At 33.5% G+C, this 21157-nt stretch overlaps 1 protein-coding gene across 4 annotated transcripts in view; it reads left to right on the top strand.

Moving 5' to 3' along the window:
• Positions 1–21157, top strand: part of LOC111058609 (tensin-2) — a 433706-nt gene that overhangs the window by 135105 nt on the left and 277444 nt on the right. For all 4 annotated transcript variants that reach the window (XM_039433079.1, XM_039433069.1, XM_039433097.1 and 1 more), the window contains one exon: positions 1425–1505. In XM_039433079.1, the coding sequence (XP_039289013.1) occupies positions 1425–1505 (81 nt within the window). The remainder of the gene's footprint in view (positions 1–1424; positions 1506–21157) is intronic.

Genomic DNA, 21157 nt, shown 5'->3' with positions numbered 1-21157 from the left:
TAAACTGTAAAATAATGAGTAACTTTGAAAATGTTAATGTACTTCAATTTAGAATGATATACTATGTTTGCTACCATATTTTTAATATAAATGAAAATAATGGATCTTGAATGAAATCATATCGTTGGTCATGTCAACAAATGAGATATTTTGATCAAGTCGATTAAAATTTCTAGATAATATCTCTCGTAAGATAAGCTGATTGATTGCAATAGTTCAACAGCTGAACATAATTCTGTCTCCCACACAAGCACTCGCATCTTCCATTATCGATAGACGACGAAATTAGGAGCTGTTTTTCCAAGGATGAATAATTATTATCCTTTTCATGTCCTTCAGCGAGTTTTCTTAGAGATGAGACCTAGTACAATCGAATTTTCATATCATAAACCCACTATTTTCCAAATTTCGTGAAAATCGTAAGCCGTTTTCGAGATCCGTTGCACATAAATAAATAACCAAATAAATAAATACCCAAATAAATAAATGAATAATATCGGGTCACCGAGCTTCGCTCTGTAGTACAAAAGCATAGTTTATATTCACTGATACCATAAAGTAAGTGAATATTACTCATTTAATCTGTGTTGAAACATAGAACACATTTCTTTCAATTGATTGGGGAAGGACCAACAGGCATAGCCCAAAACTGTTTCTTCCCCGAATTTTGAAGTATAAACTATAAATACGGTAGTCCAAAAGTAGGTTATGTTCCATACAGTTTTGAATTCCATTTTTCAATTCAAACATTTGAAAACAGAAAAGTTTGAATTTAGGTTCTTTAATTTAAATAAAAAAATATTGAATCTTGAATGAAATCATGTTGTTGGTCATGTCAACAAATCAGATAATGTTGATCAAGTCGGTTTATCTGATTGCCAGATAATACTTCTCGTGAGATCCGCTGATTGAGCTGATTGTTTAACAGCTGAAAATAATTCTGTCTCACTCTCACAAACGCACTCGCATCTTTCGTTATCGACCGACAACGAAATAAGCAGCTGTTTTTTCAAGGATAAATAATTATTATCCTTTTAATGTCCTTCAGCGAGTTTCCCAGGGATGAGACCTAGTGCAATCGAAGTTTTATATCATAAACCTACTATGTTCCAAATTTCGTGAAAATCGTTAGAGCCGTTTTCGAGATCCGTTGGACATAAATAAATACCCAAATAAATAAATATATATTTATGAGATTGCTCGCTTAATATAATATGATTATAATTATTATTCTAGCTCTGGGCATTTCCCGATGCTTTTTCAAAATGAATACATAGCCTATTTCTGATATCAAGCTATGTAAATATAGTATAATGAATAATCAAGATATCGATCAAATATTACAACTGCATATTCTCAGCTACGTGTATTGATGTGTTTAATTTTCTTGGTTTCATCTCAATATTGTTATATTCATTTTTCAGTATATGGGCTCTACACCGGTAACTGGGCTTGATCAAACAAGCAGAGCTGAATTTGTGCGGTCTCATCTGGAGCAGCTTAGAGTGAGTTCTTATTTTATTTATTACATTTTTTAAATAATTACAATTGATACAACTTACTTAAAAAGAATGAGAAGATAAATAGCTCAACATAATACAGAGAATAACAACATGAATTTTTTTTATTTATGGGATCTTATGAACATTTGATTCACTTTGGGAATCGAATTCTAAATTTATTGACCGAGCGAAGTGAGGTCTAAGATTCAAGTCGACGGTTTGGCATTTCTCTTGATGTTTTTAAATGTTTGAATGTTTAAATGTTTTTATGTTGCGCATTTACGGCGAAACGCGGTAATAGATTTTCATGAAATTTGACAGGTATGTTCCTTTTTAAATTGCGCGTCGACGTATATACAAGGCTTTTGGAAATTTTGCATTTCAAGGATAATATAAAAGGAAAAAGGAGCCTCCTTCATACGCCAATATTACCGTAAAAATCAGACTATAGGATTATTATTCATCATAAATCAGCTGTCCAGTGGACTATAATACTACCCGTTCAAAAACATCGAACATCTTGAAAATGTATCTTTCCATTAACGTTAGTAGACAGTTGACTATAATACTACCCGTTCAAAAACAAAGAACATCTTGAAAATTGTATCTTTCCATCATCGTTGTAGACAGTTGCAGCCAGACCTGATAACAGCGCTCACACTCACATTCCGGGACGACACATCACGGTACGATATAGGATAGAAAGCTCTGTTTATTTAGGATTTTTTCTAGACATTTTTAATTGATAAATTATTTATTAATTGTTGAGAAAACATAACAACAGGTCAATGTAACTCACTGAGCGCGAGGTCTACTGTTCACAGAACTACTAGTAGGAAAACTCTCGGAATATTTAATAGCGGTGCCACAAATTTAGAGCCTATCGTCGAGACGGCAACTGAGTGGATTTGCCTGAGTAGATTGCTTAATGTGTCATCTGAATCACATAAATAAATCAGATCTAAATCAGATAATGTTGATCGAGTCGGTTTATCTAATGATTTACAAATCGACAATTTGACGTGATGGGAAAAACAAAGTAATGCGTCTATTTTTGCAACTAGTACACAACCACGTGGGTAATAATGACTATGACAACGGAAATTTGGTGCTAACTTCATGAATGCATGGTGAAAGAGTTCATTTCAAGGTAATGAGGAGGAACTCATATTTTCCATATGTGCACATAACTGACATGATCAATTATGACTGGGTGTAAAGACCAGGCGCGATTCCTCCCGGGCTAATAGATCCAATTCAGCAACTCTACATTTATTTCGTAGCCGAATTCAAACACACAATTTTGTATATATCAGACAAGTAGTTGCACTGAAATAATCAATTGAATATTGAAATCCTTATTTAGTAATTGAATAAAATCTCAATAAAATGTATATGATTCCAAGATATCAAAGGAGAAAACAGAAATCATGGCTTTCAAGAAAAGTACCCAATTAGATCTTAAATTTTTATAGATAACGAAGTTTAGGAGCAAGTGCCTTAATTAACATATCTGGGCTGTGACATAAGTTACAAAGATGAAATGTATGTGGAGAAGAAAATAGGGAGGTTCCAAACGATTTGTGGAAGTATCAATAGGACATTGGGGGAGAAAGCTACCACAGGCACAATAATGAAATTTTATAAGACTATGGCAGCTCCACCACTACTCTATGGTAGTGAATCTTGGTTACATCAAAGCCACTTGAGAGTAAAGTCCTGGCAGCTGAGATGAGATCTCTCATCAGAACTAAGGGGTGTGACAGAAGTCACATCAGGAATGAGGACACAAGGAAGGAGCTGAATATCTTATGTCTGAATGAGAGAGTTGCATTGTATCGCCAACAATGGAAAGAGAATGTTGAACGAATGTCAGCTAATAAGCTTCCACTAAAATTTTTCATGTATCAGCCAATAGGCAAAAGAGATACAGGCAGGTCATGGAAAAGGTGGCAATGATTAGTTCTACCATGAATGGATAAAACTAAAACAAATGTTATTAGATTGAAAACAATTTCATATTCTTGAGATATTTATTATACTGAATTACATTTTTTAATATTGAGATAACAAAATTCATACTTTTCCCTTTTATGAGCTGAATATGACTCGGAACAGACAATAGCCTTATCCCTGTTTGAAAATAGAAGAAGATTAGAATCTCATGACATCCACGGCAAGAGTAACTCGATGTACAAATTCTTCTGTTGAGGGTTCACTTGGAAAGGGATATCTTGAGTTGGTTATGATGTATGCATTTCCCGTTATTCCAAAAAATGGAGACAAAAATGATGAATGAAGATTTAGGGTGCCCTCAGAGAGAAATCTTTGGGAACTAACATGCTTTTCCTTAGCAACTACCATTTTTCTCATTTATGCCCGTCTCTTTTCTCTTTCCAAGAGGGAAGGTTTGTCGAAATGCGAATAGCAGCAAAGGGAATCTAAAAAATGAATGATAGCTGAGAAGTTCTAACAAGTGTAAGTCCTTATAGTGATGAGATAAAGAGGCTCCCCTCAAATAATAATCGACCCTCGTAACGCCGTTTCATCGAATGCAGCCAGAACGACAAACGTAATGGATAAGATAGAGGTTGAGTTGAGAAGGAGAAAAATTGCAGTGTTAAAGAAATGAGAGGAGAAAAGACAAGAAGGGTTCAAAGAGAGGGTCGTCATCGATGGGGATAAACGTGTTGGTGAAAAAGTTTCTGCACCCAAACTTCTTTCAAATTTCTATCCCATAAATTATTTCCATGGAAAGTGAAATTCGGAATCCATATTTTGCAAAGCCTGATGAATAATAAACCGTCATTCATCATGACGAACGACAGAAATAGAACGAAAGACGTTAATTTCGACGTTTTATTAATAGCAAGGATCTGAATCTCATGAGCGTTCTCTTCCAGTTTGCTTATCTAATCCTCTCTAATGGCTGCTCACTGCTCAGCTTCAAATTGTATCGTCCGTTTCACGTTCACCCTTCTTTTTCGAGAATCAATTTTTTTCTTCGCAAATTCACTGGCTTGTGTAGCTTCCTGTCCAATCTTCATGATATTTTAGGCACTTCAATTGTAGAAGTATCTCACATTATTTTGAAATCTCATTAAAATTCTAGAAAGACCGTTGAAAATGAAAATAATGTATCCACCCAATACGCATATTGTAGCCTATAGTAAAGTTTGAGTACCGTTATGGATTCCTATACTATTATGATCTCATTTAATAAAAATGTTTTGCACATCGCACAATAATTATGGTAAAGGGATATTAAACTGCAAATCGCTAAGTGATTCTTTTGCTTTCATAAGTGCTTCATCGATTAAGTGCTTCTATACCCTGTCATCCGTGGAGAATATAGTTCAATTCATATTTATTAATTTATGAACAAAGTGAGAGCCAATGATATCTATGCTTGCATTCAATTCGAATATAATTTTTAATTATAGTACTCCTACTGAATAGCATATTGTCCACAATCTTTCCTGGGCCTGAATACACTCCCTAATATTTTCATTTTTACATTCGTTATAAAAACAGGTCTTCTGAACAAGAAATAATATTTTTATTGGAAGAATATCACACAGGCTTGAGTATAGTGATTTCCTCAATAATGAATATCAGAATTATTGACTCATCAGCAATCAAATCATGTTTTTCTGAAATAAAAACCGTGTCAAATTGTCAAGATCCTCACTACGATCTTGACAATTTGACACGGTTATTATTATTATTATTATCGACCATCATTCCCATCATCAATCAATGGTATGCAAAGATCAATCTCCAACAAATCTTTGTAATTGATAATATCATTATGTTGTATTTATGTAGTTTCGCAGCTTTCATAATTACTTGACGGTTAAGATGTGAATTAATGCAAGTTACAGAATTTCAATTACTGTAGTCCATAAACTGAACATCTCGGTTGTGGCAGCTTCAGATGCCAGCCTTATCGGAGAGCACGTGTAATTGGCAGGGTTTTAGACTAATACCCTCGGAGCGGACATTGGAATAGGCAAGGCCATTACAGGTCGTCCATTACTGAGAGTGTAAATCCTGGTTGCAACAGATTTGCAGCTTATTGTCATGTCATGTTCAACGTTAAGGAGATCTTTGTTCAGAGCTTTAGGCGTGCAAGCAAGCTGAGCACTGCTGGTAACTAGTATCCCACTCGGATAAGTAGTCTAGTGTTAGCTCAATAACACAAATGCCTCAAATCAGTGTAAAGTCAATAAGAATATTGCCTCTAATCAGTGTAAAGTCAATAAGAATATTGCCTCTAATCAGTGTAAAGTCAATAAGAATATTGCCTCTAATCAGTGTAAAGTCAATAAGAGTTTGTGTTTCTTCAATGGTTCCACATTTTTTAAAATAACTTCAAAGTCTTAGTTTCAAGTGGTAATTGGTAATTGGTCAAGTGGTATCTAAATTCAAAATTTATGGTTTTCATGTTTATTTTGGACTAAAATTTTATAAAAAGTGTACACGTGAAATTCTAACCTTATCTTGGACTTTGTCACCTATAAATTTGGAAGAAAAATAGCACAAGGACTACCTTATTATTTTATCTTCTATAATGTTATTGCATTAGTGTCATTTGCATTGTAAATGAATAAATAAAATATAAATGAAGAATTGTTCATTATTCAATTTTTTTGGATTATATGGGTTTTAGCAAATGAACTAGTGTTATAGATTCATTGATTATTCGCTTATGACTTCTTATTGTTATGAAAATACCCTAGATAAGAGCTTATAGAAATCTGATAGCGTTTAGGAACGAGAGTCTGTTACTCTAGAAACAACAACAATAAATTAGTAAAAAAGTGCTCCGTTACTATAGATTGGGAGCTGTAATAAACAAATTCCTGGATCCTATGAGAATGAGGCATGAAAAATTAAAAAATACATTGAAATCATAGAGAACATACGGTGGTCAAATTGAACTTTGTGGACTGTGTTGCAAATCTGTAAACCATTTCCAAGTGAACGTCGTTTTTCTATTCAATTTACATTTTCTAGGTGGCTACTTTTATTTCTTGTTGACTTCTAGCTGACTCTCTATTATTTTTTAAAGGATTGATCACCTACAGTGATCTCTCCAAAGAGCAAATTCATTGGAAATTTTCATAATAGTGTATTGACACATTTTCTCAAAAAATGTTTCGTCTCATAATCATAACTCACATCATTCACCGCATACTGTACGTGTTTTTATTGATCAATATTGACAATATGAGAAGCCAAGTCTTAACAACATTCCTGGATGAAGGGAAAATAATGTAAATCAAAATCCACGTTCTCTATTCGCACTGCAGTTTTTTATTTTATCTGTGTTACTGTGAAAAAACAGGCGAGCATGGACATCATTCGAAAACATTAATACCGGCCGAACTTTTGCCTCTGAATATCCCCTGAAACGCATTACAATCCCAAGTACCACCAGCGCCAGGGCTGGCCCTCTGCCAAGAGACGGCTGGAAAACCACTGTTCATCTCATTGCTTGCCATTAGTAGACCGTGACCAATGTAGAGCATGTAGGAAGGAAGCAGCCACTTCCCGAACTTGATTCTATCAAATGTCCAATGTCTTTGTTCCGTGCTTGAGTCGGTTGAACCTGGGTGAACAACTCCGTTTGCTAGCATGCCAATTCTAGCTGGATATCACTAAGTTTTGCAGAACACATTCTATAAAATAAAGCATTACCAGTTGAAAACTTATTAAGATACCTACAGACTTATGCGCCACGAACACGCACATTTCAATTACTGTTTCATAATTTAATATTAATAAATAGCCTCACATATATAATGTTGGCTGCATTGTCCATTGTCAGAAAGGTACGTATCGCTAGTATTTAAAAGTGAAGAATCGAATTTGAAATCAAAGTACAATAATTGTATCAATATTTAAAATTAATAATAATTATTAATAATATTATTGTTTCTTTTTATTATCGAATTCCACTTCTAAATGCAATACAATCAACAAAAATACAGCAGAGTTCTGAAGTTTAAGGTAAGCCTACTGGTGAAACTCATCCTTGACTGAAAATTCCTAGTAATTTTTCCGAAATTCATTATTAAAACTGTTGATAAACAACTGATGATACATATTTCTTCAATATTAAACCATATAGAGAAAACATTAGGCCCACTCAAGATTGAATCTTCGAATGTTTTCTCTATGATTTAACTATTTTCAGAGCAATATTTTGTTGTGAAAATGCCGGCAAACCGGCTTCAAATTTGCCGCTATACACTATAAATACTAGTAGCCTAGATACCTTACCTGACTTAATTCAGAGTGAAAATTTTATTGTGAGACAGATAATATATTAATTTTAATAATATAAGTCATGAGCCAAAGTCTGTTGTACGCTTTTTAGGAGTGAAGTAAACTTTATAAGTCAAGTTTACAGTACTACAGTACCGTATTACGTGTCTGCTTAGTCTTATGAGTCAGGCCCCTATGTTCAACAATATGCATTGGCCGAGAGCGTAAAGGTGTAATACATCAGTACTCATAATTTGGTGATTAACATGATCAGGGTTCGAAACTCGGTCAATGACATTTTTTTTGTCAATGAATTTCGACTTTTATTAGCTATTTTTTATATTAGTTACCATACTTACTTTTTTTAAAATTTCAATCAATTTTTTAGATATATTTTGAGTAATTTGAGACAAAACTGTGAAACATGCAATTATATTAATTTTTTTCATCACATTATTTCAAAATAGTAATGAAAATTCTATTCATCCATTTATCCATGAGATATTGCACCGGGCGCAAAATGCTTTTATCTGGTAAATGGATTTCATCCGATAAATGGATGAATTATTATTTATTTTGGAAGTATTATTTATAATACTGTATTATAAGGCCAGATTGCACAAAAGTCTGTTAAATATTTGAGATTAAATGTCATGAGAACCAATCAGAATAGACTGTAAATACAAACAATTTGAATGTACATTCGACCTCTCAGAAAAAAGTAGTAGAATCTGCTAGAGGATTCATGTTCTCAAACAATCATAACTGCACATTTGACTTCTATTTAAATAATAAAGAATAAAATAATAGAGATTTGTTGTATAAAAAGTATAATGATTGTATAATTTATTTTATGTGAAAAACAAAGAATTAACTGTCAATAATGCTTATTTTTTATAATTTAATATGTATTTATGTATCTAGTATAATTAAATAGGTATTTAAACTATCAATAAATGATCATTTCTATAACTTGATATGAATTATTTTGTAGTTTTGATACCGAACAATAGAATATGATGATACTATCATAACCTCATTAACATTGTATGATTTATAGTAGCATAACCTTAAAATTTTGCTTTCAAAATTGCCAACTTAACATTATTATTTTTTTTTTTTTTGGTGTGGTGAAAAATAGCGTTCGCAACACGGGCAAAAATGTTTTTCCGGCTCTCGAACGCTTCAAGTTCTCGACTTCGTCTCGAACTTGAAAACCGCGATCTCGAGCCGGAAAACGTACATTTTCGACCCTAGGTGCGAAATATACTATTACATGAGATTAGGAATGTTCAATCGACGAAAATCTCATCAAATTGAAATTATTTTTCTTATTTGAATGTGAGATGAATTATTATTGTGAATTTGGAAATTGGTGATCGATGTTTTTTCACTTTTCTAGATTTATAGTATAAAACAAAATACCCTCAAATTTATCAGGTAGGATAACAATGATTGTTCTTTCATACAACCAAACAATCAATTAATAGTTCATTTCAATACGATGTGACCATGACATGATCATGGTCACATGATCACATCGTATTAAAATCCATGCGAGTGTAGTTCAACCTTCACAAAACAAAATTATAAATTTCATCACGTAGCTTCAAGTTTCGAAGCCTTATGATGAGTGGCTTTATTTATTTTTCACTATACAGTATTCCAATCATAATTAACGGGAAATAGTCATATTATTATTATTTAACTTTATATTTTTCAGAAGAAAGTACTGGAAAAATTGATAGAGCCCAATATTATTGATACTGATATTTTTGGAGAATATACCTTGCTGAAGCTCTAATATTGCGGAATGGCAAGCCACTCGCTTCCAGGCGATGTCAGTTTAGGAGCTTGTCAGCGTATGACTGAATATCCTAGGGGCCATTATCATCATTATTTTGCGTGGAACAAGCATGTAGTCAGCAGCTTGACGTATCAATTCAACGTACCGGAGCCGGAGCGAGGCGATTGCATTGTTTCGGATCATCCAATTTATTGGTAATTCTAGCGAATACCACCACGGCAGCTCCATCAGATCGACCAGATGAATACATTACATGTTTACGACAACGGTATCTGCTTTGTCAAATACAGCGGTTGAAATTGGATTGCACATGCCACCCGCATACTGTATGCTGTCTATGCTGCTACTGCGACTACCAGCGAATGCACACTTGCTAAATAGAGTAGCCTCTGAACCTCAGGAATTTGTTTAATTAATCGATTCTACATTGTTAATTTGATACACCCCAAACATATTTGGTTCGTGATATTCTTAAATTGTTATTGTGACTCCACATAACCAATATTATTATTGATATTGTTGTTAAATAACAATGTTGTTGATCATGTTCTAAATATGAGGTGATTTCCATAATAATTATAGCAGTGCGTCTTTTATCTCCTGACACTTCTTGTTCTTGGGGGAGGTTGATGTTTCAACTGAATCATCATCGTGATACTTGAGATACATTGAATTTACATTTCAATGTAAATTTTAATTGGAATGTGAATGTAAAATAAAAAAAACATTTAAATATAGATAAGGGAAGTCCTCCATAAGGAGTCTCTCCATAACCTACAATAATAAAACCAAGTAATCTCACTTAACTTCCTATAATAATATTCCACAGTCTATGCAACTCTCATAATATCTATCATCACTTTATTGGGGTAGGGATCAAGATTTGTGAGGCAGAGAGTACCTAGAGTCCCCACTCTGACTCTGATCAAGGCAATTATTCAATTCAATTCATATTTGATCATCTCTTCATTTAAAGCTGCTTGAAATTCCCAAAAACGTATAATTTTCAATGAATTTAGAAACATAAGGAATAAATTATTTCTTATTCATGCTTGATCATTTCCAACTGAGACAAAAACATTCAAAGTAGATAATTCACTGCTTAGATGAATGCTGATGTCGAATACTCCGTAAATATTTCGCCAAAACCTTTCCTCTTCACTCATTAACTTATATTTTTTACACACTTTATATTATAACTCATTTCTATTTTAAACTCCGTTCGCTCTAGTATTTAGTAATCAGTTAACACTATTATTATAAACATTTTATTATTTTAATTAGAATAGGTACAGTTTTGGACAAATCCCTGTTCGTTTTCTCCGGATTTTGTAATTATATTTTGCCAATAAATTGATAAATAAATAAACATTCCATCAAGAGCCTTTTGCACCCTTCTCAACTGCAGCCCACAATCAAGCAACTGGAAATTTGCAGTAGAAATGTAGAGCGGCAAGTGCAGTCGTCACGCAGTGCAATCAGGAATGCAGTACTCGCATCACCACATCGAGAAGAGCAAGGCAATACTCTTTTTCACGTGTGATTTGCTTGGTGTTCGCAGCAGATGAATGCGGGGGAGCTGGCTTGTACCCCGAAGAGACAATGCTGACCGCCCCTCTTTCGCCAGCGGCTGAGATGGATGTTCCTCGGTGAGTTCTGAGTTGAGCTCCCCTTCCAACGAGGACAATAGACGTACAGGCGGGCCTCCTCTCATTGCATGGCTGCATTATGTGTAATGGTCCTGTCTGTCTCATCATCAACGTCCTGGATTAAAAACCAAACCACACCACGTGATCCGATAATGACTTCATCCCTTGATCTCAACTCCTATGTGGTTACATCAGTTTCAATGCATTCAAAGTCTTAAAAATTCACCGATGATTAAAGGAAAAATCTCTCCTTTAAGGTGACGTTGCTGAAGAAAAATGTTATTACTTTGAAGAAGAGTATAAGAAAATAGATAGAATCATGAATATCAATATCATCATAATTATCTCTAGGAAAAACGTTCATAGTGAAAACCACATGAATAATTTGATGTTATACGATAGTACAAATTATTTGAATTAAGCAGGCTGGAATTGATAGATGAATACGGATTTTAATTAATAGTAGGAAAGCTTCTAGCACAGATCTAAGTTGTTGACTTAATCTATGCTCTTAGTTATTGATGGGATATGATAGTCAACATATTTTGGTAATAGTAGCAATGTGTACAGTTCTGTTATATTATTGTGATGGCATGTTTATCCTATTAGTATAATACAAGTACTACTTTCAAGAGAATCGATGGAACCACACAAGGCATAAAAAGGGTATATTGAATTGAATTGAATTTATTTCAGCAAAATTTACACAATTTACAATAATATTTCAACAGAGCAAATACACAACTTGAGATATGTAATACAAATAATACCTTATCCTATTCCCTATCATATACATCTATATTATATTTATGATAATAATATTCCTAGTTTAATCCAGTTCAACAATGTTTTAGCATATATTACTGTGGTATAACTTTTCTTATTGCACCTATCCCAAGTGGATTCACTCTATTTAATGAAATATAAGAGCCCACATAGACCTTTTTGGCCTGTTCGTGGGTCAATGAGTCCAGTACTGTGTGATTAAAGTATACATTTTTTTCCTGATTGAACTTAAGAGAAATAAGTTTTTTTCAATTTCATAATCGCACACACACACACACACCACAGACACACACACACACCACAGACACGTTGGTCATCACAAGGTGAACCGCTAGGCAAAAAGATATATTGATTGGGACAAAGAGAATATCAAAAACATTAGAAGTAACCAATATCCTATTGATAAATAGATTGAAGTAGCCGTTCACATTGATCTTCATTCAGCGTTTTTATCCAATTTGTAATTATTGATTTATATTTTGAGAAACTACATGCGCCCGGCTGACTTATTTCTTGAGGAATGTTATTCATAATAGTGTGGCATAGGTATGATATATTCCTATCACAGGCTGAACGGGTGTTTCGTTGAAGACCCGAGTGATGAAAGCGGGAATGTCTTGTCATGTAATGATGATTGGACTCTGAATTGAAATATATTTTATTCTTGAACATGATTTAATGAATAGCTGCCTGATTCTGAAAACGTTGAAGACCTGAAACAATCGTACGGATGGAAATCTTCTGCAAAGACCAAGGCCAACGTTTATTCTAGTTTTCTGAGTCACTGATATTTGATCTAACAACGCTTTGGGTGCACTTCCCCAAAGGATAATACCGTAGGAAATAATGGACTGAATGTACGCATAATACACTGTTCTCAAATGATTTATATTGAGGATTCCCCTAAGCTGGTTGAACACATAAATCATTTTTCTCAGCCTACTATTAAGGTATCTAACATGAGAGCTCCATGTCAATCGACTATCTATATGAATGCCCAAATATTTATATTCATAGACAGTCTCTATTAAATCACAGCCACATGCATTACCCCAATCAGCCCCGCACGTGTGAACCCTCAATTCCAAGTTGGTAGGGGGAGCACGACTGTCACGCAGGAAAATAGGCAAACACTTAGTTTTTTTTGTATTCATGCTGAGTATATTGATATCAAACCAGCTTTTCAATTGTCTTAGCTCACTTGAAGCTACTCTGAACACATTTTCCCAACTGTCTCCCTCAAAGTAAACGGCTGTGTCATCAGCAAAAAGCATCATTTTACCACTCATATTTACCTGAATAATATCATTAATGTAGACCAGAAATAGAATTGGTCCGAGGGTACTGCCCTGAACCACACCATAATTGATATCTTGGATGCTACTTTCGACTCCTGCAATAGATACCAACTGGCGACGCTTTGACAGGAAACTTTTAAGCCAATCGTGTGCAGCACCAATTATTCCTATGGCCGTCAGTTTATTCAACAACAAATCGTGATCAATGGAGTCAAAAGCTTTTGCCAGATCAATAAATAGTAATAGAATATATTTATTATTATTAATACCCTGTCTCAGATAGTCGCTAAGCTGAAAGAAACAATTAGACGAATTCCGGTCATCCCTAAAGCCAAATTGATTATCCATCAGAATGTTATTGTTTTTAAGGTACTTGGTCAATTGCTTCTTGAAACATTTCTCGATGACCTTAGAAATGAAACTAAGAAGGTTTATAGGTCTATAATTATTTAAATCATTTTTAATGCCAGACTTATAGAGTGGAATAACTTTCGCTAATTTGAGAATATCCGGAAAAGTTCCTGATGTAAAGCTTCTATTAATAATGTGACGAAGAGGAGTAACAGTAGATTTTATATTATCCTTCAAAAGAGATGCTGATATGCCATCGCAGCCAGGCGCAGAACCACCTCGTAGCTCCAAAATGCAGTTTTCAACATCCATCTCACTCACCTGCTGTAAGTCAAAAATCGAATTGCATGGAGGGTGATCCATGTCAGGTAGATTAATATTATGGTTGCCTTGTTTTATAACGTCTGCAAGAGATTCTCCAACTTTTGAAAAAAATATATTAAATTTATTGGTAACATCAGAAACCGTAGCACAACTTCCTGTTTGAGGACTTCGGCTGTCGTTACTATTAGTAAGAAAACTTTGTATAGGAAATGAGTTATTCCTTGGATTTACACCCGATATTTCATTAATTGTTCTCCAAAATGAAATAGGTTTAGAATCGGATAATAATTTATTCCTATAGTAATTATATTTTGTAGTTTTTAATGATCTATTCAATGTTTTCCTATAATTATTGTAGTATAATTTCAATTGTAAATTAAAGGGTTGTCTGATAACAAGCTTACTTAATTTATTCCTCTTTTTAATCGATTTGATAAGCGAATCAGTTATCCAGGGCTTTAATTTTTTTAATTGGACTCTTTTTGGTTTATTTGTTGTACAACTATGTTTAATTTCTTGAATTTTCTTAACGAATGATTCAGTAGATTCATTGACGCTTTCTATCATTGTTACATCCTGCCAGGTTTGCTGTGAAACAGTTTCTGAGAATTTCAAGTAATCAATGGTAGCATGGAATTGGAGAGGTTCAAATCTTGGTACATTCTGAGCTTGATTATCATTTTTAATTAAAATAGACGTTACATAGTGGTCAGTAATGTCAGACCGGAAAACGGCCGGACGGAGAGCCTCCGTATCAAAGTGCCTGACAAAAATGTGGTCGATGCAAGTCGAAGTGAAGGCCGTCCGCCTTGTAGGAACGTTAATGCAGGAAACAAAACCAGCCCCATAGAGCACATTTAGATATCTGTTACTAATATTATCAATTTGGTCAGTAAGAATATTGCAATTGATATCTCCAGCGATAATCTCAATAGTGTTGTTCAATCTATTCCTCCTATCGATGTATCTATCTTCAAGTCCACTGATAAAATTTGACAGGTCCAAGCCCTGACAGCGATAAGCACATAAAACGTTATAACTCAGCTCGTATTTTTGGCAATCCAATATTAGACAATTTACTCTTCCAACATTAATCTCTTCACAGGATGCATTCAGTTCAGATCTTACATACATAACTCATCATTCTGATTAAATTTAACTGAAGTACGAAAGCTAGAATATTCTTCCAAGTGTGTTATGTTCTCATCCACACTCAATCAGGTTTCGGTTAAAATAATGCCATCAAATTTAAATCCAAGACATTCCAAAAGAACAATAAAATCGTCAAAATTTTTATGGTAGCTCCTAATATTCAGATGTATAACACTTAAAGCATTCATTCCATTCTCTCTCAAAAATCCAGCATACACACCACACTCATCAAACTCCTCACAACCAACGTGTCTGTAGTCACTCAATTCATCTAACACATTCATTTTTCTTACTGCCGATCCTTTTTCTAATATATATATATATTTTTATACATTAGCCTAAATAAGTTCATATATCCAAGTAATGTTCGGTACTTAAAGTGGCGTTGATTAATTACTAAATGAATATAATAATGATAATAATAGTAGTAATTAAAGAAATATATTATGTATATTATCAAAATTTGATTTACATTTAATGTAAATTATTAAATTTCGAAAAATGTTTCCTAGTAATTGGAACATACATAGAAAATCTCATATTTTATACTGGTTTAGTGATTAAAGGCAATAGATTTAATGATAATATCAAATGATAGGATTACAAAAGTATGCTTATGCTCTTCGATTTCAATTACAAACAAATTTATTAGCTGGAAAATAATTATTAATACAATGAAAAGTTAGCTTAGATTGTCATTATGTTTACACAACGATATCCAAAATCATAAATAGAAGTAGATACTATTCTTATATGTACATGAGAATAATAATGAAACAAGTTCTCAAAGAAATGAATAGATTTGAAGGAAAATGGAATGTTGCACTGATAAAAACCAAGGAATAAATTAATAGAATAGACAATAGAAGGAACTTACATGATATGAAATCAATAAGCGAAAATAAATATTACAATAGAAACAAAGGAAATTATAGCTACTCCCATTTACGACTCAATTCAGATGAGAAAAAAAATCAATTTAAAATAATCCTAGAAAATACTGAGTATCCATAATATTCTCCCCTATAAAGAACTATTATTGTGAGATAACATGCCAACATGAGTTGTTTCCTCTTTTCCCTTCACTACAACAACTCTCTTCCTTACTTCTTTGTTGAACAAAGCTAACTCATTTTATGTTTTATAGAATTAAATATATTATTCCATCAATAATAAACTAATTTAAATCACCTAAAAAGTTCCAGTAACACAGTTCATTAACTATAAATCCTGCACGTGGAAAATAATAACTATAGACAAATAAAAATAGGAAATTATTAAATTATTAAAAACCCAACACGTTTGCATTTATCAGAAAATTAACTTAATAAAGAGTTCAAACCGCCACCATTCTGTAACCATGACTTTATCTTGCAACTTACAGTTTATTTCCTAGTTCCTTGTTCAGTGTCGTTCGTAAATATTTTCAAATCATCCTCTACAATAACCCTTACCACTGGACCTTCCGGATTTCTCCTAACAAAGATTTTACCTTCTCTAACCCAAGCGAACGCGATCCTATTTTGTTTCACTAAGTCTCTCGCAGCATTGAGAAGTGATCTGTTAAAATCAGTTAAGTGTTCGTTAATGTAGATTTTTTTATTATCGAATGATTCATGCAGTAACTTCGCTTCAATTCCCTTCATTTTACGAGCCGCATTCAGCCAGATTTTGCGGCAGTTCCTAGACATAAGTCTCACTATGATCGGGGGTCGATGTGGGCCTCCTTTATTATTCAGGCGATGTGCAGTTGAAATGTCCGATATATGAAACTGAATTTTCAAGATCTCAGCGAGTTTTTGCAGAATAAGATAGACGTCCTCTCCCTTGGTTTGGGGAACACCGATAATCACCACATTATCTTTCCTTGAATATTGGTTCTGGTTGATAGAGTTAATTTCATTTTTCAAATCACAAATCTCACCTTGCATGCGAACATTATTATCCCGCAAAACTTTACATTCATTCTTTGAACTCGCGTACTCTTTTACGGATTTGTTGACTTCGAGACGTAACACGTTTAATTCCGATTGAATCATTTCAGTAAGTGACTGCTTCATTCCTGCAAACTGCTTGTCCATTTTTATACCTAGGGTTTTTAATAGCAAGTTCCAGGTTACTATTTGAAGCACTATTGTCAACGGAAGATTTCAATGTAATACACTCATCACATTTCCAGTTATTTTTTTTCTGTCCCAGTTTACGAAGATTTTCTGTTGTACCTACACGACAACACTTTGCATGAAATGCATCATTACACTCGACACATTTGATTTCGTCCTTAACATCATTCAAAACCAAATTACACAATGAACAGTTAGCCATTTTGAACAGGCTAAATAACACGGTTCTGTATTACGGATCGGCACTACTACTACTATCTAATCAGCCAGAGCGAAAAACAACCTTCTCTACCGAATGCCAAGACTAGACTGTCTAATAATGCGATTGAGTAATAATGCGATTGACTGTCTAGACTAGATTGAGTAATGCGTGTTGATGGCATCTCCATTCTATCTAACTCATATAATTTCAGTGACATTATGTATCTTGTCACGTTATTTTTTTTCTATAACGGGTTGCCCTGCTTGGCTGCAGTCGATAGAGCATGAGTAATAAAACATATAACCCTTGTTGTGGTTCTTAGAATATATATAATACCAATTTCTTACTGGCTCGACCAGGAGCTCCCGCAATTCTCTGCTCTTGCCGGTTACTGACGTCGGCCGCTCCAACAGTTCACAAGTTCTGTGACTGATTTGTCGAAATCCGCAAGTATAGATGCGAGAATTCGCACCGCTGCAACTTAATTCTATAATTTTTAGATTATTCTGGTCGTATTTAATGATATTGGATAATTTATATAAATCTCTGGAACGTATTATTTCCAAAGATTTGATTATCAATGCTGTATATCGCTGTCTAAACCAACTTATTCGGTGAAGAATATAGTCGGATGGTAATCTTACTAATATTTCGATACTGGTAAATAGATAGATTAAAATGAGATTGGTCATGCATGGAGGTAGTGAAACAAATAAAGGATACACCATAAAAATTAATATAAATATATTACACAAATATCAACGAATAAATAAATATATATGTATAGAGCAACAAGCAAAAACAGTACAAATAAGAACAAAGATATATATCAAAAATCTGGTGTGGCGCACTCACACAACTTTCCTTGCCGTTATGGAAATTGGTAACCTGACGCTAGTGTTCCCGCGCATCTCAAGTCTACTATTCAAAGATTTGAGCCAGCTGGTGACAGGGCAATAACGCTGGAGACACACATGAGGTCTGCTATCTCTTCATAGTGAATGATTTAATAGAATCAACAATAATTTGCAATTGAATAATCACATTTTCTCGAATTTAAAGCTAATTTTCAATTTTAGGTGAAAATGTTACTGAACATTAATTGTAGAGATTTTCATGCTCAATCTACTCCACTTGATTTTTTTTGTTTCAATTTGTATCTGAAGCCTGATAATTGGTAATCTATCTGCATTGATGGGGCGGAGCAGCTGAAATTTTTACAGATATGGGACTTGTGGCAGTTGATAGAGCTTATCGATGACTATTTTAGGTATGAATTTGATCGAAATCGTTGGAGCCGTTTCCGAGAAAATCACGAAAAACCCTGTTTTTGACAACATTTTCGCCATTTTAGCCGCCATCTTGAATTGCATTTGATCGAAATTGTTCGTGTCGGATCCTTATAGTGAAAGGACCTTAAGTTCCAAATTTCAAGTCATTCCGTTAATTGGGAGATGAGACATCGTGTACACAGACGCTCATACACACACACACACACACACACACACACACACACACACACACACACACACACACACACACACACACACACACACACACACACACATACAGACCAATACCCAAAAACCACTTTTTCGGACTCAGGGGACCTTGAAACGTATAGAAATTTAGAAGTTGGGGTACCTTAATTTTTTTTCGGAAAGCAATACTTTCCTTACCTATGGTAATAGGGCAAGGAAAGTAAAAAAGAAAGTATCACAGATTAGCTAGCTCACTTATTAGGTTTTAGTTTATAGCACGAAAAGTTACCATGTGCTTCTTAAATCAATAACCATATGCATTTAGATTATGCAGCTCAGTTATCGACTTGCTACTGGTTGTCGATTAAAATCTCATATATATATATATAATATATATATATATATAATATATATATATATATATATATATATATATATATATTATATATATATATATAATATATATATATATAATATATATATATATATATATTATATATATATATATATATATATATATATATAATATATATATATATAATATATATATATATATCAGGGCTAAAGGTTCGGCCCCTGGTGGAAATTAGATGAATCAATTTATCCAGTGAACATGAGCTTCATTTATATCTTTATAATTTGCTAATAAAATTAATGATCGAGTGAGCATATATATATTATAACATTAAATTTAAATATTTCTTTCATCTGTGCATCCTTAGACATGTAAATCTGATATAGTTCTTAATTAGTAATAGTTCTTATTTATAATTCTTAATTAGATCATACCCTGACCCTTAATTCGAAAAAACTATCTATCTTACATTCTCTCCAAATAAGACTGGTCTCCCAAATAATTTGAATGAGCTGAGAATTCACTCATGTGGGGACAGTTCTGTCTGTGATTGTCCAATAATAAAATCGGTTACAAACACTAGATTTCTGGGTGTCCATCTGGATTGTCATTTAAGATGAGATGTACAAATTATGAGCTTATGCCGTAGGTCAAGATACCTCATTCACAAATTCTATAATATTGGTATGCTAAACATTAAGGATATCGCTCGTCTGATATACTTTGCCTATGGACAATCAGTATTGCAATACGGAATAATTGCATGGGGGGGGGATGCCAGAAACCTTCATTTCAATAAATTATTCGTTGTTCAAAAGTTTTTAATTAGAGCTATTTCATCCAAACCTAGACGATACCCCAGTAACGATCTTTTTATTGATTTCAATGTTTTAACGCTGAGACAGTTGTACACCAAAAGCCTTCTTCACTTTATATTGAAAAATAAGAATAATTTCAATCTGCGTGAGCCCATATACCACTTAAGACCTTCTAGCATAATCTACAATAATGATCGGACCGTGCTTGATGTATGTCGTCGACAATTCTTCTATGTATCAAATAAATTGATGAACAGTCTTCCTCGAGACTTCCTGAATATTAATATGAATATCGGAAAAGGAAAAAAATTGGATAAATATTATACTGGAATATAATCTTAGTGAACTCCTATTTCAATAGTCTCCCTAGTTTTGAATCAAAAGATCTTGAGTTACTTGCTTACGATTAAAAACAGTTTGCACCCATTTGATTGCTTCAGTAACTTATCATCAATGGTTTTGTTTGTTCTGTCAGTTTAGTTTCGTAGTACTCCTTTTCATTTCTCCTTTTTTTAGTTAACTTGTTCATAGTAACATAGCAGTACCGTAATGTAATTAAATATAATTATTGTCATCGTTGGTAACTGCAAACCCATTAGGTTCCTTAAGCATAACTATTAAATAGCTATGCGAACTTTATTGTTCAATTAGTCTAATGCTTGTTTTATTCATAGTCTTGCTTTCTTCTTTATATACTCTCTCTCACCTCATCTCTGGAAAGTTTCCACTTTTATTTTTTTAGGTACCTACCTACGTTAGTTATAATTATCAACTCGTTTGTAATTTTCTTTGTGTCTTTGTTTGATCTTTTTTGAATAACCTCCCTGCGCACAGGTTTTGAACCTATGCAGGTATCATTTTCCCTCAAATATTACCCGTAATTATGTATAATTTATATTATATTTATTCTAGCAGCAATGTTACTTTCTTATTAATAAACTATAAATATATAGCTACATTTAGCATCAACTTGCTAATGCAATAAGTAAGTTCCCTTATTGTTCTTCGTTTTCTTTGTTTGTAATGTTTTTTGGAA

The sequence above is a fragment of the Nilaparvata lugens genome, chromosome 1, assembly GCF_014356525.2.
Source record: "Nilaparvata lugens isolate BPH chromosome 1, ASM1435652v1, whole genome shotgun sequence".
NCBI classification, from domain to species: domain Eukaryota; kingdom Metazoa; phylum Arthropoda; class Insecta; order Hemiptera; family Delphacidae; genus Nilaparvata; species Nilaparvata lugens.
The sequence above is the reverse complement of the archived record's forward strand: the minus strand, read 5'-3'. Positions and strand labels throughout refer to the sequence as shown.